This window comes from Scyliorhinus torazame, chromosome 7, assembly GCF_047496885.1.
Source record: "Scyliorhinus torazame isolate Kashiwa2021f chromosome 7, sScyTor2.1, whole genome shotgun sequence".
NCBI classification, from domain to species: Eukaryota; Metazoa; Chordata; class Chondrichthyes; order Carcharhiniformes; family Scyliorhinidae; genus Scyliorhinus; species Scyliorhinus torazame.
Genome location: NC_092713.1, coordinates 40,339,923 through 40,363,727, shown reverse-complemented (window position 1 = coordinate 40,363,727; position 23,805 = coordinate 40,339,923). Strand labels below are relative to the sequence as shown.

At 47.1% G+C, this 23,805-nt stretch overlaps 1 protein-coding gene across 2 annotated transcripts in view; it reads right to left on the bottom strand.

The window, feature by feature from the left end:
* Positions 1-1,320: 1,320 nt before the first annotated feature.
* plppr4a (phospholipid phosphatase related 4a) overlaps positions 1,321-23,805 on the bottom strand; it is a 113,820-nt gene continuing 91,335 nt past the window's right edge. For both annotated transcript variants that reach the window (XM_072510580.1, XM_072510579.1), the window contains 2 exons: positions 16,673-16,846; positions 1,321-4,581 (listed from right to left, as the gene is read on the bottom strand). In XM_072510580.1, the coding sequence (XP_072366681.1) occupies positions 3,241-4,581; positions 16,673-16,846 (1,515 nt within the window). In that variant the 3' untranslated portion in view covers positions 1,321-3,240. The remainder of the gene's footprint in view (positions 4,582-16,672; positions 16,847-23,805) is intronic.

The window sequence follows — 23,805 nt, the reverse complement described above, 5'->3', positions numbered from 1 at the left end:
ACCAATATGCACTGGTGCACATTCCACCTGATGTTTACTTATGCAATAATAGAGAATCAAAAAGGGGTGGCACAGTGGCACACTGGTTAGCACTGTTGTCTCACAGCGCCAGGGACCCTAGTTCAATTCTGACCTTGGGTGACTGTGTGAAGTTTGCACATTCTCGCCATGTCTGCATGGGTTTCCTCTGAGTGCTCCTGTTTCCTCCCAGTCCAAAGATGTGCAGGTTAGGTGGATTGGCCATGCTAAATTGCCCCTTAGTGTCCAAAAGATGTGTGGGGTTTCGGGGATGGGGTGGGGGTGGGCCTAATAGGGTGCTCTTTCAGAGGGTGGGTACAGACTCAATGGGCCGAATGACCTCCATCTGTACTGAAGGGATTCTATGATTCTATTCCATGAGAGGGTAGCTGGGAGTAAACTGATTTCTTCGGATTGAGCTGCCTTAACCATGGGCTTAATAGCTCAATTAACCTTTCTTCACTTTGTACATTTTTTGAGCCACATGATGATTTTTTTTGTTATTTGCATGCGGTACAAGGCCGACCACCCATATTTGTCTGGAGAAGGAACCGGGGCTTCATCTCTGAACTGCTGTAGTTCACCTGATTTTCTCTGAAAGTGTGAGTGGATAAAATCATAAAAAGGCCGTGACATAATCAGTTTTTCTAAAGACGTACAGAGAAAGACAAAAATAAAGTGAAGGCAAACTATCAGCCAGTGGCGTTGTGATCGAAAATTTCAAATGCTCACTAAGAGAGTGAGTGAAAAGATGGGCAAAAACTCTGTGTACCCAAACGGGCGCCGGAATGTGGCGACTCGGGGCTTTTCACAGTAACTTCATTGCAGTGTTAATGTAAGCCTACTTGTGACAATAAAAATTATTATAAAAAAACATCGTTCTGGAGAGTTTGGAGCACGGAATGCTTCGCTGCAGGGTGTGTTGAGGCAGAAACCATGGTAGGTTTTGAAATTAGACGGTTGAAATGAAAGGTGCAAGGTTCTGGAGACAGGAATGAGACAAATGGGATTAATTGAGAATTGCCCTGACAAGGAACAAGCACAGACATGATGGCCTCTGAACTATAGTTTAGTGCCTCCTTTTAGACGTTAATTGTGCTGCAAAAAGCCGTGACAATATAATACCTGATCATCTAAAATGTGCAAATTATTAGACAATGCTTGAATTAACACAAAGAATAAATTATGCTTTGGGTATTTGAATTTTGGATGAAATTGTTGTAGTCCAGTGGGAAAGGTAATAGAATTCCCTTTTTGCTTTGGTGTTATTTGGTTAAATAAAAAAACATACTAAGCATCCACTGCAATTAAGAAACATTTATTTTGTAAATAACCAACACACTTCGGAAAAATCAGTGTAACTGATAACTTCTAAATATGGTACTAGAGGCATTGATTTGCTTTTTCAACAGGAATAAGTTCCAGTGTTTCTCCCTTGGTTATTTTTTCACGAGACTTTTGTATACCACAATTCAAGAACTCGCACACAATAAGGTTTTTGCGCACACTTACTGAACCAGTGCTCATTTTTAAAAACACTTCATGAAAAAATAGTTAACAGGACATTTTAAACACATATGCCACGATACATACCTGTGTATACCTTAGTTAAATGGTCTTCCCTTTAACATACAATTCACTTAAATATAATTTTACTGGGCAAATAAACAAACCTTCAATAAGATATCACAGTTTGTACCAACTTTGATTATTTACAATTGCAAAACTTATGTCACCTGTTAAATAATTCCTTAATAAGTAATTCATGAAGGTATTGGTTGCAATGAAAATAAAGTTTAATTTTACAGGAGGCACTGTATAAAAAATACATGCAGATGTTTGGATTTTCTTCACAGTCCAATGCATTACACCCACTCAGATAGCAGCAGGAACACTACAGCTTTATCTATCTGTCGTAATAAAACATAACTAGGTTGTGATGCAATGTAAAGAAGGTTTTTACTTTAAGCACTGGAATCATTCAAGTCGATAGCCCTTCGAAATGAGATGACTCCTTACGAAAAACAACGACTACGCTCACCAGGGTTTGAACAAAGACATTACGGGAAAGTGTTGCAGCACACTGTTTTAATTGTTGTTCGAAGGTTCCTGACTGGTTTTACCCTTTTATAGGCTGTATTCAAAACCACAAGGATAAACAAGTAAAAACTACTGATGGGACAGTATTTTTCCCTATCAATATGAATCCCGTAATAAAATCCCAACCAATTTCCCTTATCAACTCAAAAATTATACTGGTACACCACTGGGGTTAGTATGGGTGTGGGAGGTTGCCGTGGGGACATATGGGGGAAGTGCAGCTTGGGGGGGGGGTGAAAATGGCAGCACTGTTGTCCTGGACACCGTCTTTCTTTACAGAATAATATTGAAACAGCTTGGTACAAAGCCTGTAAATTGTGACTAAAGGCATATTTATATTTGTAATAGTTTTGAAATACAGCCTTGTAAGCTTACAAAAGAAGATGGTGTCTATATCACTTAAAAAACATTTTCTTTAAAGGCATGATATCAATATGCTAAGGCTACAATAGGTATAAAAATCTATGATATAAATAGTGATCAGTAATCAATTACTGTTCATTTTACATTCTGTGAGAAAAAAATTATATTATTTGTAATGTATGTGGTGCACATTTGTATGTATTTCAGTATAGCTTGCATGTAATTTCTATAAAAGCTAAATGATTTTCTCATCTACATTATCCCCTTGAAAGGAAGCTTTATAACTAACTAAAACTTTGACTGATTGTTGACCAAGTAATCATTGCAACCCCAATAATGTTTTCACAAATAAAATTTCACCAAATCCTTCATAACAGTTGGGTATATATGCACTATCTAGAGCTTTAATCAGGAAATAAATTCTAAATTGGTCATTACAGAATAAAGCAGTACAGCCAAAGCTTTCTGAAAATATATAAATTGCTCAACATGTTCAAAATGGGAGAAAATGCATTCACAGTTTATTGATATAGCAATAGAGCAAATACTTCTTTCACAAGGCTCAGGCTTTACCTGTGTGCTTTTGATTAGTATGTAAAAATATCATAGTCATGCAACCATGTTTAAATATCAGTAACTTCTCAATTGATAAACCACTGAATGGCACATTTACACTGCCCAATCTATTATCGATAAGCACTGGGATTCAGCATCTGTTTACAATGGGATTGTCCTTCAGCAAGCTTCCGTAATAAGGATTCATTCTTTGTAAGCTCTGGTGGGTGATGTTCCCTTGTAGAAGATATTCCTTGTACTTTCTGGGCTGTTTCCTCTTTCCGGTATTAAAATTATGTTAGCCTTCCGCCTGAGGGTTGAATCCCGACTGGAAGACACAGAGTGCGTTTCCGATGCAGCTTCGCTGCCTTCCACTGGTGTTACTCTGATGGTGGTGATTCCGTGGTGATGGTGGTCACTACTGTCTGGATTGGTTTTCTTTCTTTCAGCGGTAGCATAGCTATCTTTCACTGATTCACTGCTTTCAGAGTCCCTGTTGAGATCATTTAACTCAAATGCTTGGCGGATGCTACCCTTCTCATGGGACTTCCATTTCCACGATCCACTTCCTTCACTGCCCGATGATACTTGCACGAGAGATCTGTTGTTTTCTGGATGAGCTTCCACTCTGACAATATTACTGGGTTCGTGCTCGGTTAGAGCTTTGTACCTTATAGATCCTGTGCACGTTACTGTACTGCCATCGGTATTTTTCGCACTGCTCTGTAACATACCTTGCTGCTTGGACATTGCGATAACCTGCATAATTCTTGGTTGGGTGCTTGCCCGACCAACCCCACTCTTCTCAGCTACTTTGAGCCACTTTGATCGAGCTGAACTGGCTTTTGGAGAGATACTTATGTTCTCATGCGTTTCCTCAGGTATGTGAACCAGCTGTGATGAGCCTGGGCGTGACTGCATGGAGACTCTTACTCCTCCACCAATGTTACTGGTGCTGTTAGTCCCAGGGATAGTACCAGCTTGAATTTTCAGATACTGGGCGAGTTGTGCCTGTTGGTCTCCGTTAAGGCCTACGCCTGCTGGTTCCGAACTGGATCTCATCTCCATGCACTTTGGTGGCGAGTGTCCAGTTTCCGTCTCCATTACTTGCAGAGAGAGCTTCCGGTTTTCATTCTTGGACTTCCATTGGGATAAGAGCTGTTTAGAACGGGCAGAGTCCATCGAAGCATGAATTGTCGCATTCCTTCTGGCTGTCTCATCCGACGATGATGTGTTGACACGTGGCAACGTGTTGCTGAAGGTTACCATGTTCTCCTTTGCCATTGGACTACGAGGAGTAATGATCTCAACGTCGGCACTCGTTCTCTTTAAGTTTGTAAGGGAGCCAGATTCTCTGTGATTTCGGGTCAGAATGCTTTCGGAATGGTGGGATGAAATCCCATCAATGCTACTCGCAGTCTTTCCTTGGAGTTGTCTACTGCTTTCTTGGCTGAGATCTGTCAGCGATCTCAAAGGTTCCCTGTGATGGGTCTGGTGGGTTATGCCATCGTCACTAGGCTGGAAATTGCTCACAGCATAAAGACCCTAGATGCAGAACACAAAATAACATGGAATCAAGATACATGCTCAGAGTTATTTATTTCATAGACAACACAGAGGTTACTCATGCCAATATGCTTCTTTTCATTTAAAAAAAATAAATTTAGAGTACCCAATTCATTTTTTCCAATTAAGGGGCTAAATCCACCTACCCTGCACATCTTTGGGTTGTGGGGGCGAAACCCACGCAAACATGGGGAGAATGTGCAAACTCCACATGGACAGTGACCCAGAGCCGGGATTGAACCTGGGATCTCGGCGCCGTGAGGCAGCAGTGCTAACCACTGTGCCACCGTGCAGCCCATGCTTCTTTTCTTTAACCAAATCAACAAACTCTAGGAGAGGTCAATGTGGCTGTGCAAGACCACAGTGATGACGTTCTAAAGAACGTAACTAGCTGTAAACTGGCTTGGGACATCCTGGAGGTGTAGTGAAAGGTACTGTTTAAATGCCAATTTTTAAATAAAAATGCATTTCTATTCAATTAGTCCAGCCCATATGTTCCTTCCCCATAACCCTTTGAATTTTTCCTTCTTAAGTACAAGGCCAATTCCCTTTGCAAATGACTACTGAATCTGCTTCCACCATCTTGGTTGGCATTCCAGCAATTCTTTAAAAAATGATTAAACATTTTCAATTTTAAACCTACATACAGGTTACTTCTTAATTGCATTTTGTTTTCAGTTCAGATTGAGTGCATGCTTATTTCTCACCCTGCTCTTTTTTTTAAAAAGAGAAGGAAAGCCACCATTATATTCTCATGAAATTGATGCCCCGCTTCTCGCTTGCTACATCTGGACCAGCTGAGCAGCGGATGGAATGGAGATCCTGCCCCGTCTCACCACACCACGTGGTGCCTGGGAAATTAGGTCAGCTCCTATGTTAACTGCAATTGCTGAGCTTTGTGCAGTCTGCTCATCCCATCTTGTGTTAAATTGGAATGTGTACTTAAGCCTTTATCTGGATTTGTATCCAAAAGATTTATTTTGGCGGTGGGGATGGGCGGGGTGAAGTTCATGCGCTTAAGTAGATTTTATCCACTTCTGATCAAGTGTCATTCATGTACAGCAGGTAATTCTGTATTTGCGATTTGAAGTACTTGCAACGTACCACAAACTGCAGTCCAGTTTTTAACACCCAGAGGTGAAAACATCAAAGTTTTGAAAATGGAGAAGAAAAGATGAGTTTAGACTTATTTGGCTGACCTTCCATAGCCTCAGACATTCTAAATGGAGGGAACACAGCAACCAATGTGTGCACAATAAGCTCCCACAAACAGTAATCAATTATGATTATTGGTTGAGGGGTAAATATTGGCAGGGATATCAACAGCAGCTCTCTTGCTGTTCTTGCAAAGAGTGCCAGGGGATCTTCTTGCGCCACCTAAGGAAGCAGACGAGAATCTCAGGCTACTGTCTCATCTGAGAGACAGCACCCTCAGCAGTGCAACTTTCCCCCAGTACTGCGCTGGAGTGTCAGTCTCGATTTCTGAGCTCAGGCTATGAGGGTAGGACTTCCTGGTTCAGAGGTCGAAGTACTACACACTGAACCAAAAATTGGGACAGTTAGATGCAAAGCTAAAGTGATCCAAAATAAAGTATGAGACCTTTTTTTATTATCCTGACTGTTCCTTTTATTTGAATCTGTTGCTTGGAGAGTAGGTGTGGTAGTCACCACTGTTGTATTATATTGTATATATGGGTATTACAGTAAGGCCCCTGTACTACAGGAACAGGGGTAGATCCCTGTCTGCTGGCTCCGCCCAGTAGGCGGAGTATAAATATGTGTCCTCTCCGAGCAGTGCCATTTCATCAGCTGCTGTAGGAGGCCACACATCTCTGTGTAATAAAGCCTCGATTACATTCTACATTCGTCTCGTCGTAATTGATAGTGCATCAATTTATTACACAGAGATTTTTCAGAGATGGACCTCCACATGGATCGCCTGCAGCTGCATCTTCACGCAGAAAACGCCAAAAAGGACTTCGAACATTGGCTAGCTTGCTTTGAAGCAAACATCGGGTCTGCACCAGACCCAATCTCAGAAGCACAGAAGCTCCAGATTCTGTACACGCAGCTGAGCTCCAACGTTTTTCCCCTCTTCCAGGATGCATCTACCTACGAAGAGGCCATGGCGCTACTGAAGGAGAATTACGTTCAGCAGACCAACAAGATCTACGCCACGCTCCTCCTATCCATGCGGCACCAACTTCCCGGTGAGTCTGTGGAAGATTTCTGGCATGCCCTGCTCGCCCTGGTGAGAGACTGTGACTGCCAGGCCATTTCAGCCACTGAACATTCAAACCTGCTAATGAGAGATGCATTCATTACGGGCATTGGGTCTGACTACATCCGCCAGCGCCTCTTAGAAGGGGCCACGCTTGACCTCGCGGCGACCAAGAAACTAGCGCTCTCACTCACGGTCGCCTCACGCAAAGTACAGGCTTATGCCCCTGACCGCATGGCCCACCCCCCCTGTGCATCATGGACCCCGCCAGCGGCCACCCCATCGTGGACCCTATCAGCGACTGCCCTCAGCCAACCCCACGCCTGCACCGCGCGGCAGCCAACCAACCCCGTGGGACCCAAGTGCTACTTCTGCGGACAGACAAAACACCCCCGGCAGCACTGCCCGGTGCGGAACGCGCTCTGCAAGGCCTGTGGCAAGAAGGGAAATTTTGCTGCAATGTGCCAGGCCCGTTCAATCGCCGCTATTGTCCCGGCACCCCCCCACCCCCGTGTGGCCAGTGGGCACCGCCATCTTCCTCTCCTCAGACCACGTGCGGCCTGTGGGTGCCGCCACCTTGCTCCACACACAACACGTGTGGCCCGTGGGCGCCGCCATTTTGCTTGCCTCAGAACCAATGGGCACCGCCATCTTGCCTGCCCCAGGACACGTGCGGCCCGAGGGTGCCACCGTCGTGCCTGCCCCAGGACACGTGCGGCCTGTGATCGCCGCCATCTTACCCGCCTCAGGACCCCTGCTCGTCGGGCACCTCATTGGGCCGCTCATCGCCTGCAACCGCCGACGACCAGCCACGCCTCGCCTCGGTCACGATTGACCAGTCTCGACTGCACAACCTCGCGACCGCTTCGGCAAAGGTGAAGGTCGACGGGCATGAGATATCCTGCCTTCTGGACTCCGGGAGCATTGAGAGCTTCATCCACCCCGATATGGTAAGGCGCTGCTCCCTCGCGGTACACCCTGCTAACCAAATAATCTCCCTGGCCTCCGGATCCCACTCCGTGGCGATCCGGGGGTACTGCATTGCCACCCTCACCGTCCAGGGTGTAGAGTTCAGTGGCTTCCGGCTCTACGTCCTCCCCACCTCTGCGCTGCCTTGTACTCAGCCTGGACTTCCAGTGCAACCTCCAGAGCCTAACCCTGAAATTTGGCGGGCCCCTACCACCCCTTACTGTTTGCAGCCTCGCCACCCTTAAGGTCGACCCACCTTCCCTTTTTGCAAACCTAACCCCGGATTGCAAACCCGTCGCCACCAGGAGATGACGGTACAGCTCCCAGGACAGGACCTTCATCAGGTCTGAGGTCCAGCGGCTGCTGCGGGAAGGTATCATCAAGGCCAGCAACAGCCCCTGGAGAGCCCAAGTGGTAGTGGTGAAAACCGGGGAGAAAAACAGGATGGTTGTTGACGACAGTCAGACCATCAATCGGTACACGCAGCTTGACACGTACCCCCTCCCATGCATATCTGATTATGGTCAATCAGATTGAACAATACTGGGTTTTCTCGACAGTGGACCCTCCTCACTGACCAATGGTCGGTTGCCTTCATGTTTAACACACAGCGGGGTAAGATCAAAAATGATAAAATCTTGAGGTGGAGGATCGAGCTCTCCACCTACAATTACGAGATTTTGTATCGCCCCGGTAAGCTCAACACGCCCCCTAATGCCCTGTCCCGAGGTATATGTGCCAGCGCAAAAGTGGACCGACTCCGGACCCTGCACGACGCTCTCTGTCACCCAGGGGTCACCCGCTTTTACCACTTCATTAAGGCCCGCAATCTGCCCTACTCCATCGAGGAAGTCAGGGCTATCACCAGAGGCTGCCATGTCTGCACAGAGTGTAAACCGCACTTCTACCGGCCAGACTGTGCGCGCCTGGTGAAGGCCTCCCGCCCCTTTGAACGCCTTAGCGTGGACTTCAAACGGCCCCTCCCCTCCACCGACCGCAACACGTACTTTCTTAATATGGTCGACGAGTATTCCCGATTCCCCTCCGTCGTCCCATGCCCCGATATGACGTCTGCCACCGTCATCAAAGCCCTCAAAACCATCTTCGCTCTGTTCGGTTTCCCCGTCTGCGTCCACAGCGACCGGGGATGCTCATTTATGAGCAATGAGCTCATAAATGGCAGTACCTGCTCAACAGGGACATTGCCTCGAGCAGGACGACCAGCGACAACCCCAGGGGAAACGGGCAGGTGGAGAGGGAGAATGGGACGTCTGGAAGGCCGTCCAGCTGGCCCTACGGTCCAGAAGTCTCCCGGCCGCCCGCTGGCAGGAGATCCTCCCCGACGTACTTCACTCCATTTGGTCGCTCCTGTGCACCGCCACCAACGAAACCCCCCATGAACATCTCTTTGCCTTCCCCAGGAAGTCCACCTCCAGGGTTTCGCTCCCAACGTGGCTGGCAACTCCAGGAACCGTTCTCCTCCGCAAGCACGTGCGGCTCCACAAGGCGGACCCGTTGGTTGAGAGGGTACAGCTACTCCATGCAAACCCGCAGTACGCCTACATAGTGTACCCCAATGGCTGCCAAGGCACAGTCTCCCTCAGGGATCTGGCACCAGCTGGGTCCCCCCCCCCCGCCCTGGCGCCACCCTCCCCTCCCCCGACACACCCCACCGCAGCGCCCACTCCAGGACAATCTGTCCTCCCCTTGCTCCCACCCGGAGATGAAGAGGATTTCGACAAGCTCCCAGAGTCACCGAAGACCAAGCCAATGCCACCAGCACTGCAGGGCTCTCAACGACAGATCAAGGCGCCCGATCGTCTAAATTTGTAACCTTCTCTGTAATTTTAAAACCAATCTGTATGTATATAGTTTTCCACCACCCCCGCTGGACTCATTTTTAGCAGGGGGTGAATGTGGTAGTCACCACTGTTGTATTAGGGGCTGTTTAGCACAGGGATAAATCACTGGCTTTGAAAGCAGGTCAAGGCAGGCCAGCAGCACGGTTCAATTCCCATGCTTAACCACTTCCTTACCTTGCAGGTCAGCTGTTCGGGAGAGAGAGGGAGCCAGGACCTTGGAAACAGCGCGGGAGTTTCAAAAAGCGCGGGAGCTGCGAGGCAGAGGGGACAGTTTAAAAGGGCGCGCTGTGGGTGAGGTAAGTACTGATTAACCACTTCCTTACCTTGCAGGTCAGCTGTTTGGGAGAGAGATCCGTTTTGGGAGCAGGCCTATTTGCTGACTGTAAATTAGGAAGGATACAAAGGGTGTGGCTGAAGTGCCTTTAGAAACGGAGTGCTGAAGGCAAACAGAGTGTATCTGAGTTTGGGTAAGGCTGAGTGCTGAAGGCAAACAGAGTGTATCTGAGTTTGGGTAAGGCTGAGTTCGGGTAAGAGGGGAGTGACAAAAAAAAAAAAAAATCAAGTTAATTAAGTAAAGTAATTAACTAGTTAACGGAATTTGGTGCTCACCTGAAGGAGGTGCAGAGAAGCAGACCTGTGAGGGAGTCGCTGGAGCAACTACATCACAGCCAGGAGGTAAGTGTTTGGCTTGTAACTGGTAAGTGATTTCTCTCTCTTTGACTTTCTCCTAGCTGTGTAGTGTAGTTCAAATTTAACTTCAGGTTTAAGTCATGGCAGGAGAGCTCAGACCCGTGTCATGCTCCTCTTGTGAGATGTGGCAAGTCAGGGACCCTTCTGGTGTCCTTGACTCCTTCATCTGCAAGAAGTGTGTCCAACTGCAGCTCCTGTTAGACCGCTTGACGGCTCTGGAGCTGCGGATGGACTCACTTTGGAGCATCCGCGATGCTGAGGAAGTTGTGGAAAGCACATTCAGTGAGTTGGTCACACCGCAGATTAAAATTACTGAGGCAGATAGGGAAAGGGTGACCAACAGACAGAGGAAGAGTAGGAAGGCAGTGCAGGGATCCCCTGCGGTCATCTCCCTCCAAAACAGATTTACCGTTTTGGAAACTGTTGGGGGAGATGGCTCACCAGGGGAAGGTGGCAGCAGCCAGGTTCATGGCACCGTGGCTGGCTCTGCTGCACAGAAGGGCGGGAAAAAGAGTGGCAGAGCTATAGTGATAGGGGATTCAATCGTAAGGGGAATAGACAGGCGTTTCTGCGGACGCAAACGAGAATCCAGGTTGGTATGTTGCCTCCCTGGTGCAAGGGTCAAGGATGTCTCGGAGCGGCTGCAGGGCATTCTGGAGGGGGAGGGTGAACAGCCAGCTGTCGTGGTGCATATAGGCACCAACGATATAGGTAAAAAACGGGATGAGGTCCTACAAGCTGAATTTAGGGAGTTAGGAGTTAAACTAAAAAGTAGGACCTCAAAGGTAGTAATCTCAGGATTGCTACCAGTGCCACGTGATAGTCAGAGTAGGAATGACAGGATAGCTAGGATGAATACGTGGCTTGAGAGATGGTGCAAGAGGGAGGGTTTCAAATTCCTGGGACATTGGGACCGATTCTGGGGGAGGTGGGACCTGTACAAATCGGACGGTCTGCATCTGGGTGGGACCGGAACCAATGTTCTCGGGGGGGTGTTTGCTAGTGCAGTTGGGGAGGGTTTAAACTAATGTGCCAGGGGGATGGGAACCGATGTAGGAAGTCAGTGGGGACAGAAACAAAAGGCAGGAAGGGAGAGTGTGTAAAGCATGACCAGAGAAAGCAGGGCAGAGAGCAAGGAAGGTCTACATTAAACTGCATTTATTTCAATGCAAGGGGCCTGACGGGCAAAGCGGATGAACTCAGGGCATGGACGGGCACATGGGACTGGGATATTATAGCTATGACTGAAACATGGCTAAGGGAGGGGCAGGACTGGCAGCTCAATGTTCCGGGCTACAGATGCTATAGAAAGGATAGAACAGGAGGTAAGAGAGGAGGGGGAGTGGCGTTTTTGATTAGGGAGAACATCACGGCAGTACTTAGAGGGGATATATCCGAGGGTTCGCCCACTGAGTCTATATGGGTGGAACTGAAAAACAAGAAGGGAGAGATCACCTTGGTAGGACTGTACTACAGGCCCCCAAATAGTCAGCGGGAAATTGAGGAGCAAATATGTAAGGAGATTACAGATAGCTGCAAGAATAATAGGGTGGTAGTAGTCGGGGACTTTAACTTTCCCAACATTGACTGGGACAGTCATAGCATTAGGGGCTTGGATGGAGGGAAATTTGTTGAGTGTATTCAGGAGGAATTTCTCATTCAGTATGTGGATGGACCGACTAGAGAGGGGGCAAAACTTGACCTCGTCTTGGGAAATAAGGAAGGGCAAGTGATAGAAGTGCTAGTGAGGGATCACTTTGGGACAAGTGACCATAATTCCATTAGTTTTAAGATAGCTATGGAGAATGATAGGTCTGGCCCAAGAGTTAAAATTCTTAATTGGGGCAAGGCCAATTTTGATGGTATCAGACAGGAACTTGCAGAGGTAGATTGGGGGAGACTATTGGCAGACAAAGGGACGGCTGGTAAATGGGAGGCTTTTAAAAATGTGTTAACCAGGGTGCAGGGTAAGCACATTCCCTTTAGAGTGAAGGGCAAGGCTGGTAGAAGTAGGGAACCCTGGATGACTCGAGATATTGAGACTCTGGTCAAAAAGAAGAAGGAGGCATATGACGTACATAAGCAACTGGGATCAAGTAGATCCCTTGAAGAGTATAGAGATTGTCGAAATAGAGTTAAGAGGGAAATCAGGAGGGCAAAAAGGGGACATGAAATTGCTTTGGCAAATAATGCAAGGGAGAATCCAAAGAGATTCTACAGATACATAAAGGGGAAAAGAGTAACTAGGGACAGAGTAGGGCCTCTTAAGGATCAACAAGGGCATTTATGTGCAGAGCCACAAGAGTTGGGTGAGATCCTGAATGAATATTTCTCATCGATATTCACGGTGGAGAAAGGCATGGATGTTAGGAAACTAAGGGAAATAAATAGTGATGTCTTGAGAAGTGTGCATATTACAGAGGAGGAGGTGCTGGAAGTCTTAAAGCGCATCAAGGTAGATAAATCCCCGGGACCTGATGAAATGTATCCCAGGATGTTGTGGGAGGCTAGGGAGGAAATTGCGGGTCCCCTAACCGAGATATTTGAATCATCGGCAGCCACAGGTGAGGTGCCTGAAGATTGGAGAGTGGCGAATGTTGTGCCCTTGTTTAAGAAGGGCAGCAGGGAAAAGCCTGGGAACTACAGACCGGTGAGCCTAACGTCTGTAGTAGGTAAGTTGCTAGAAGGTATTCTGAGAGACAGGATCTACAAGCATTTAGAGAGGCAAGGACTGATTCGGGGCAGTCAGCATGGCTTTGTGCGTGGAAAATCATGTCTCACAAATTTGATTGAGTTTTTTGAGGGAGTGACCAAGAAGGTAGATGAGGGTAGTGCAGTAGACGTTGTCTACATGGACTTTAGCAAAGCCTTTGACAAGGTACCGCATGGGAGGTTGTTGCAGAAGGTTAAAGCTCACGGGATCCAGGGTGAGGTTGCCAATTGGATTCAAAATTGGCTGGACGACAGAAGGCAGAGGGTGGTTGTAGAGGGTTGTTTTTCAAACTGGAGGCCTGTGACCAGTGGTGTGCCTCAGGGATCGGTGCTGGGTCCACTGTTATTTGTGATTTATATTAATGATTTGGATGAGAATTTAGGAGGCATGGTTAGTAAGTTTGCAGATGACACCAAGATTGGTGGCATAGTGGATAGTGAAGAAGGTTATCTAGGATTGCAACGGGATCTTGATCAATTAGGCCAGTGGGCCGACGAATGGCAGATGGAGTTTAATTTAGATAAATGTGAGGTGATGCATTTTGGCAGATCGAATCAGGCCAGGACCTACTCAGTTAATGGTATGGCGTTGGGGAGAGTTATAGAACAAAGAGATCTAGGAGTACAGGTTCATAGCTCCTTGAAGGTGGAGTCGCAGGTGGACAGGGTGGTGAAGAAGGCATTCGGCATGCTTGGTTTCATTGGTCAGAACATTGAATATAGGAGTTGGGACGTCTTGTTGAAGTTGTACAAGACATTGGTACGGCCACACTTGGAATACTGTGTGCAGTTCTGGTCACCCTATTATAGAAAGGATATTATTAAACTAGAAAGAGTGCAGAAAAGATTTACTAGGATGTTGCCGGGACTTGATGGTTTGAGTTATAAGGAGAGGCTGGATAGACTGGGACTTTTTTCCCTGGAGCGTAGGAGGCTTAGGGGTGATCTTATAGAGGTCTATAAAATAATGAGGGGCATAGATAAGGTAGATAGTCAACATCTTTTCCCAAAGGTAGGGGAGTCTAAAACTAGAGGGCATAGGTTTAAGGTGAGAGGGGAGAGATTCAGAAGGGCCCAGAGGGGCAATTTCTTCACTCAGAGGGTAGTGAGTGTCTGGAATGGGCTGCCAGAGGTAGTAGTAGAAGCGGGTACAATTGTGTCTTTCAAAAAGCATTTAGATGGTTACATGGGTAAGATGGGTATAGAGGGTTATGGGCCAAGTGCGGGCAACTGGGACTAGCTTAAATGGTAAAAAACTGGGCGGCATGGACTGGTTGGGCCGAAGGGCCTGTTTCCATGCTGTAAACTTCTATGATTCTATACCAGCCTCCCCAAACAGGCGCCGGAATGTGGCGTCTAGGGGCTTTTCACAGTAACTTCATTTGAAGCCTACTTGTGACAATAAGCGATTTTCATTTTCATTATATTGTATATATGGGTATTACGATAAGGCCCCTGTACTACAGGTACGGGGATAGATCCCTGCCTGCTGGCTCCGCCCAGTAGATGGAGTATAAATGTGTGTGCTCTCCGAACAGCAGCCATTTCGTCAGCTGCTGTAGGAGGCCACACATCTCTGTGTAATAAAGCCTTGATTACATTCTACTCTCGTCTCGTCGTAATTGATAGTGCATCATTTTTCATTTTTCATTTTTTTCATCAGTAGGTCCGAAAACATGTGAGGTTTTACAACAGCTTCTCTAACACAACACAAAAAGGGCAGATCCGAGTCTTCAAAGGTAAGTGTGCTGGACCTGGTCTAACAAGTGTGAGAAATATCAATTTATTCCAGGGTAGGATACGGCAGACGGCAGACTATCAGACTGTGGTGTCAAATACCTTGCTAAAGCTTTAATGAGTCACTCAAATAAATTACACTTGCCCTAGTATGATGCTTGTGAGACTGCAAGTTAAAACAAAAGCTACATTTAACAAATAAAAATGGTAACTATAGCAGTTTGAATTAAGAATTCTGCCACAACGTTGGCACTTGGTCTTTGAGAGTTCAATTGGATGCTTCAGCATGTTAATCTTTGTTTAAAAGCTCAATACAAATGGCTTAGATTGAAGCTGATTTAACTGAATTCAATTTCCAGTCACAGAGAAACATTGGCCCAGATTTTCCAATCTCTGAATCGTCAGAAACTGGATGTACCCCTGAAGATGCACTTCGGGATTTCTCAGAGGTCCCGACGCAAAGACTCAGTTGGAATTGCCTTCTGATTTCCCCTGCTCCCCGGGGTCTCCAAGAAAGTCTCCAACTCTGAGTTAGGGTTGGAAACTTCGGACAGTTCCTGGATAGTTGCCCAGGAAATGTTTGATAGAAAAATCCTAATCTAACGTCTGGCAAACTATGAAACCGTCAATCTCAACTCCTCACCGAACCCCAGTCTTGGCTCCCAGACTTAGCCCTTTGAACTTATCCCCGAGCCGTCCTGACTAGACCCCATCTCCTGATCCACTGACTCCACCGTGACCTGGCCCAACTAGTCCCTACCGCCCAACTGCCCGCAACACCCTTTCCCAGTCTGATCTGACCACACCCCATCACCCAACACCTAACTACCCTCGTCCCACCTACCCACCTGCCACCCTACCCACCTACCACTCTACACACCTACCACCCTACTCAGCTGGCATCATATAGCTGGCACCCGATCCAGTTGCCACTCTACCCTGTGCCACCTACTCACCTGTCAACTTACTTCAACTTACCACTTGCATACCTACACATTTACCCACTCTGTCACCCATTCACTCGGACTCTCTAATACACTGAGAAGCTTTGGTCCTCTAAACAATTACCAGCATAAGGCAGTTAGTGCCATAAAAAGAGAGTACGGCTTCTCTTTCCCCCAATGATCCATGCTACAAGAAACTAGTTCCATTGAAAGTACGCACCGCGTTTCTTAAGAAGCCAAGATCGGACGACTTGGCCAGAAATATGGAGCTCTATCGTGGCGCAGAAAAGCAGAAGCAGTGTGGCAACCTGATGGTGACTTCCACTCTCTCGGAGGATTTGGGCCAATATAATGGGCTGGATTCTCCGCCGGCGGGTTGCTCTATTTTGCCTGCAGCCCGGGGGTTTCCCAACGGCGCGGGGCTGGCCCACAATGGGAAACTCCATTGACCAGCATCCCGCCTGCGGGGTACAACAGAAATGTGGCGCAGCGGGGCGGAGAGTCCAGCCCCATAACATTTCCCTGCTGGTAGGCAGTCTCATCTATAAATATGTGTGTCAGAAATTGGGCCACATGCTACTCATAAGTTTCTAATCATCTAAGTGGATGGTTGCTATTCACAAGGAGGGATCAGGGCAATGAGGTCCGTTCCCTAACCCTAAAGGTTAATGCCTATTTTATGGACCTTCTACATCACTTATCAGAGGTCAACCAACCCATCACTAAGGTGTTTCAACCTTGATCCTCCTGGTTGATTTCAGCTGAGTGGGACAATGTATCTGTCTGGATTTTCTGCACAGCTGTTTTCCTATCTACTACCATAACTTCATCGGAAAATTATAGACCACCAGACTAACAGCATAAATGACTGAACATTTGTAAAAACAACATCAAGCAATGTATATTTGTAACAAAATTAAAGATGTGGCACTTACCAAATAGACAGCAATTCCTCCTCCTATCATAAATCCACAGTACACATCAATCGGATGATTCTTATACTGGATAATGCGCGTTAATCCGGAGATCACTGCACAGATGATAAATGTGAAGACCAGCAGCGGTTTGAGGAGTTTGGAGGAGTCTGTCAGGGTTGCATTGAAATACATCTAAATGATAAGGAACAAATGAGAAAAACTGAATCAGTTTTGCAATAACCTAAGCATATTATCTTGTGTTGCTGATCCCTACACAGACATTCATGAAAATCATTGAATTTTATCCAACGGCTGAACAGCCCGAGTTACATAGCTGAATACCACCATCACAGAATTAGCAACACAGAAGGAGGCTGGTGTTCCAATCGAAGCTGCTTACTGCCCAGCCCTTTCCTCACATTGAGCCCATCCTTTTCAAATGTGTATCCAATTCCATTTTAAATGATATAGAGTCACTGCGTGGAACCTTAAGCACACATTTGCTGCTGTGGGATTGCAAGCGAGGGGCAGAAAATCTGCGCAAGAAAATCAGAAAACGTGATTCTTGCCAGAAAGATTGGGGGCGCGATTCTCCGCTCCCGCGCCGGTTGGGAGAATCGCCTGGCGCACCATTTTTCCCCGTGACGCCGGTCCGATGCCCTCCCGCGATTCACCCAAGCGGCGCGAACAGCCCCGTCGTGTTCTGCGCGGCGCAGGCCGGAGAATCGCCCGAGACACCCAAAATGGCGATTCTCCGCTATCCCCGCTATTCTCCGGCCCGGATGGACCAAGCGGCCTGCCTAATACGACGGGTTCCCACCGGCGCCGTCCACACCTAGTCGCTGCCAGCGGAAACAGCGTGGGAACGTTGGGGGGACGGCCTGTGGAGGGGGAGGGGGATCCTGCACCGGGGGGGGCCTCAAATCGGGTCTGGCCCGTGATCGGTGCCCACCGATCGGCGGGCTGGCCTCTCTGAAGGAGGACCTCCTTTCCTCCGCGCCACGCAGGATCCATCCAACATCTTCTTGGGGGGCGGCCTCGGGGAGTATGGCAACCACGCATGCGCGGGTGACACCAGTTGCGGCAGTTACGCGGCGCGAGCCGTGTCATTTACGCAGCGCCACTTTTACGCGGCGCAAATGCCCGGCGCGCACTGACGACGCTGCTTTCGCGACACGCCCCCCCGAGATTCTCGTGGCCCCGATCCTCGCCCATTTTCGGGCCCTGAATCAGTCGAGATCGGGGCCGTTTCGTGCCGTCGTGAACCCCGACGGCGTTCACGACGGGGTGGGCACTTAGTCGCGGGAGTGGAAAATCGCGCCCTGGGTTTTCCAATTTTTTCCGCGCTCTCGCCGGCAACATTACGACATTCATGCCCACAAAGCACATGAACCTAGTTTTAATCAATTTGAATTAATTTCAAGACGGCCCTCCCTCCAATTGATCGCCCCCACCACTAAATATTCATACCTCGCCAAGTCATGTCACAGGGAGTGGAGGGGGGGGGGTGGAGAAGAACCCCAAAACCTCCGTGGTGTGGGCTATTAGGTTGCGACCCTGGCTGGGGTGCCCTTTAACAATAGTGCCCAAATCTCTTTGGAGCTGGTCTCTGGCTCCATGAGGCCACCCGAGTGATGGTGTAAATCGTGCACTCATTTTGTTTTCACCAAACAGGCTCAAGAATCCGTGAGAAAACTGCTCTATGCAACTGGAGAGAAACACGACAGTTTTCTGTCCTAGCCGGACACTTGTCAAATTCTGGGAAGATTCCGCCCCCTATCTCAATTGCCAATACGAAGTCTTACAACACCAGGTTAAAGTCCAACAGGTTTGTTTCGATGTCACTAGCTTTCGGAGCGCTGCTCCTTCCTCAGGTGAATGAAGAGGTCTGTTCCAGAAACACATATATAGACAAATTCAAAGATGCCAAACAATGCTAGGAATGCGAGCATTAGCAGGTGATTAAATCTTTACAGATCCAGAGATGGGGTAACCCCAGGTTAAAGAGGTGTGAATTGTACCAAGCCAGGACAGTTGGTAGGATTTTGCAGGCCAGGTGTTGGGGGATGAATGTAATGCGACATGAATCCCAGGTCCCGGTTGAGGCCGCACTCATGTGTGCGGAACTTGGCTATAAGTTTCTGCTCGGCGATTCTGCGTTGTCGCGGGTCCTGAAGGCCGCCTTGGAGAACGCTTACCCGGAGATCAGAGGCTGAATGCCCTTGACTGCTGAAGTGTTCCCCGACTGGAAGGGAACATTCCTGCCTGGTGATTGTTGCGCGATGTCCGTTCATTCGTTGTCGCAGCGTCTGCATGGTCTCGCTAATGTACCACGCTTCGGGACATCCTTTCCTGCAGCGTATGAGGTAGACAACATTGGCCCGAAAAGGATGTCCCGAAGCGTGGTACATTGGCGACACCATGCAGACGCTGCGACAACGAGGAAAGGATGTCCCGAAGCGTGGTACATTGGCGAGACCATGCAGACGCTGCGACAACGAATGAACGGACATCGCGCAACAATCACCAGGCAGGAATGTTCCCTTCCAGTCGGGGAACACTTCAGCAGTCAAGGGCATTCAGCCTCTGATCTCCGGGTAAGCGTTCTCCAAGGCGGCCTTCAGGACCCGCGACAACGCAGAATCGCCGAGCAGAAACTTATAGCCAAGTTCCGCACACATGAGTGCGGCCTCAACCGGGACCTGGGATTCATGTCGCATTACATTCATCCCCCAACATCTGGCCTGCAAAATCCTACCAACTGTCCTGGCTTGGTACAATTCACACCTCTTTAACCTGGGGTTACCCCATCTCTGGATCTGTAAAGATTTAATCACCTGCTAATGCTCGCATTCCAAGCATTGTTTGGCATCTTTGAATTTGTCTATATATGTGTTTCTGGAACAGACCTCTTCATTCACCTGAGGAAGGAGCAGCGCTCCGAAAGCTAGTGACATCGAAACAAACCTGTTGGACTTTAACCTGGTGTTGTAAGACTTCGTACTGTGCTCACCCCAGTCCAACGCCGGCATCTCCACATCAATTGCCAATATGTGAGGAGGAAAGTTCTGTTATAAACATCCCTCTGTGCATTAAAATTTCTCCTAGGATCTGTTGCACTCTTCTCATGATAATCCTTAGTCTATGTCTATTTTTTATCAATTCACCAACCATAATGAACCAGTTTTTTTCCAACTTACCCCCTCAACATCTTTCATAATCTTGAAAAATGCCATTAGATCACTGTTTGAATTTCTGAATTCTATTATAAATACTGAGGTTTCAAAAACTTGCGTAAATTGTCTCTGTATCCTTCCTGTGGCTCCATAACCATTTTATAATGTAGAGCCCTAGAATTCATGCAATCCTACTCTGGGGAAATTCAGTATCTAGTATCACTTTATTGCTTTTCTATCCAATGTCTCCACCAAAAAATCTAAAATCCTTATTTAGCTTTATTTAACGCCCTGTCAACCTGCATGCCAACATTCAAAGACATATCTGCACCCCTTGATTCTCTGTTCTTCGACTGTTACCATTTAGAATCTAATTATTTTGCCAATTTTACATTTCACTGTTTTAATTTGTATATGATCACCCTGCTAACTTGTCTTTCTGTGATGCTCTTTTTGGCATTTCCCCCTAGTTTGCTGTTATTGGCAAACTTTGATATCATTAACCCATCTCATTCATCTAAATAAGTAGAAAAGATCAGACCCAGCACACTTTCTTCGGATACATATCCTACCAGTTTGAAAGTTCCACTGATCCTTTTTTTTTTCCTTTATTTGTTCCCGGGATGTTGGCCAGACCAGGTAAGGTGACAGATTTCCTTCCCTAAAGGACATTAGTGAACCAGATGGGTTTTTACAACAATTGAAAATGCGAACACATGCTCCCAGAGGATTACCCTGGGTCTCTGGATTACTAAGCAAGTGAGAATATCACTACACTGCTGCCTCCCCTTCTAGCCATGTTGCTACTTTCCCTTTATTTATTTTGTATTCATTCATGGGCAGTGGGCTGGCTAGGTAGCGTTTTATGCCCATCCCTAATTGTCCTTGAGAAGGTGATAGTGAGCTGCCTTCTTGATCCGCTGCAGTCCGTGTAGTAGGTACACTCACAGTTCTGTTAGGGGAGGGGGGGGGGCGGGGGAGTTCCAGTATTTTGAGCCAGCAATAGCAGAGAAACAGGGATATATTTCCAAGTAAGGGTGATGAGTGACTTGTTCGGGAACTTGCAGGTGATGGTGTTCCCCCCATGTATATGTTGCCCTTGTCCTTTTAGCTTGTGGTGGGTTTGGAAGGTGCTGCGTTAGGAGCCTTTCCTTCAACAAAGGCATAATAGCTGTCACCAACTAGTTCTTTGGCACAATTTCCATTTCCAAACATTTTTATTTGGAAGATTCTGGTTAGCATCTCCATTATCTCTTTCATAACCTTCTTCAGTATTCAGGGATGCATACTATCTCAGCCTTTGACATTTCTAATTGCAGCTAATTCTAATTAACTTTTTAGTCCTGTATATATTTACTACATTTTTGAGTAGTCCTCTCGCATATCCCACAGCAGTGCTCCTGCCATCCAGGTTTTGTTTTCCTCTGTGAAGACTGATGTGAAAAATTTATTAAACCCCTTCACTAGAACATAGAACATTACGGCGCAGTACAGGCCCTTCGGCCCTCGATGTTGCGCCGACCTGTGAAACCACTCTAAAGCCCATCTACACTATTCCCTTATCGTCCATATGTCTATCCAATGACCATTTGAATGCCCTTAGTGTTGGCGAGTCCACTACTGTTGCATGCAGGGCATTCCACGCCCTTACAACTCTCTGAGTAAAGAACCTACCTCTGTCCTATATCTATCTCCCCTCAATTTAAAGCTATGTCCCCTCGTGCTAGACATCACCATCCGAGGAAAAAGGCTCTAACTGTCCACCCTATCTAATCCTCTGATCATCTTGTATGCCTCAATTAAGTCACCTCTTAACCTTCTTCTCTCTAACGAAAACAGTCTCAAGTCCCTCAGCCTTTCCTCATAAGATCTTCCCTCCATACTAGGCAACATTCTGGTAAATCTCCTCTGCACCCTTTCCAATGCTTCCACATCCTTCCTATAATGCGGCGACCAGAATTGCACGCAATACTCCAAATGCGGCCGCACCAGAGTTTTGTACAGGTGCAACATGACCTCATGGCTCCGAAACTCAATCCCCCTACCAATAAAAGCTAACACACCGTACGCCTTCTTAACAACCCACTCAACCTGGGTGGCAACTTTCAGGGATCTATGTACATGGACACCGAGATCTCTCTGCTCATCCACACTACCAAGAATCTTACCATTAGCCCAGTACTCTGCCTTCCTGTTATTCCTTCCAAAATTAATCAGCTCACACTTTTCTGCATTGAACTCCAGTTGCCACCTCTCAGCCCAGCGTTGCAGCTTATCCATGTCCCTCTGTAACTTGTAACATCCTTCCGCATTGTCCACAACGCCACCGACTTTAGTGTCATCTGCAAATTTACTCACCCATCCTTCTACGCCCTCGTCCAGGTCATTTATAAAAATAACAAACAGCAGTGACCCCAAAACAGATCCTTGTGGTACACCACTAATAACTGGACTCCAGTCTGAACATTTCCCATCAACCACCACCCTTTGTCTTCTTCCAGCTAGCCAATTTCTGATCCAAACTGCTAAATCACCCTGAATCCCATGCCTCCATATTTTCTGCAGTAGACTACCGTGGGGAATGTTGTCAAACGCTTTACTGAAATCCATATACACCACATCAACTGCTTTACCCTCATCCACCTGTTTGGTCACCTTCTCAAAGAATTCAATAAGGTTTGTGAGGCACGAACTACCCTTCACAAAACCGTGTTGACTATCACTAATCAAATTATTCCTTTCCAGATGATTATACATCCTATCTCTTATAAACCTTTCCAAGACTTTGCCCACAACAGAAGTAAGGCTCACTGGTCTATAGTTACCGGGGTTGTCTCTACTCCCCTTCTTGAACAAGGGGACAACATTTGCTATCCTCCAGTCTTCTGGCACTATTCCTGTAGACAAAGATGACTTAAAGATCAAAGCCAAAGGCTCAGAAATCTCCTCCCTAGCGTCCCAGAGAATCCTAGGATAAATCCCATCTGGCCCAGGGGACTTATCTATTTTCACACTTTCCAGAATTGCTAACACCTCCTCCTTATGAACCTCAAGTCCTTCTAGTCTAGTAGCCTGAATCTCAGTATTCTCCTCGACAACTTTGTCTTTTTCCTGTGTGAATACTGACAAAAACATATTCATTTAGCACCTCTCCTACCTCCTCGGACTCCACGCACAACTTCCCACTACTGTCCTTGACTGGCCCTATTCTTACCCTAGTCATTCTTTTATTCCTGACATATTTATAGAAAGTTTTAGAGTTATCCTTGATCCTACCTGCCAAAGACTTCTCATGTCCCCTCCTGGCTCTACTTAGCTCTCTCTTTAGGTCCTTCCTAGCTAACTTGTAACTCTCGAGCGCCCTAACTGAACCTTCATGTCTCATCTTTACATAAGCCTCCTTCTCCTCTTGACAAGTGTTTTGACTGCTTTAGTAAACCACGGTTCCCTCGCTCAACCACTTCCTCCCTGCCTGACAGGTACATACTTATCAAGGACACGCAGTAGCTGTTCCTTGAACAAGCTCCACATTTCCATTGTGCCCATCGCCTGCAGTTTTCCTCGCCATCCGATGCATCCTAAGACTTGCCTCATCGCATCATAATTGCCTTTCCCCCAGATATAACTCTTGCCCTGCGGTATATACCTATCCCTTTCCATCATTAAAGTAAACGTAATCGAATTGTGGTCACTATCACCAAAGTGCTCAACAACCTCCAAATCTAACACCTGTCCTGGTTCATTACCCAGTACCAAATCCAATATGGCCTCGCCTCTCGCTGGCCTATCTACATACTGTGTCAGGAAACCTTCCTGCACACATTGGTCAAACACGGACCCATCAAAAGTATTCGAACTATAGCGTTTCCAGTCAATATTTGGAAAGTTAAAGTCCCCCATAACAACTACCCTGTTGCTTTCGCTCCTATCCAGAATCATCTTTGCAACCCTTTCCTCTGCATCTCTGGAACTTTT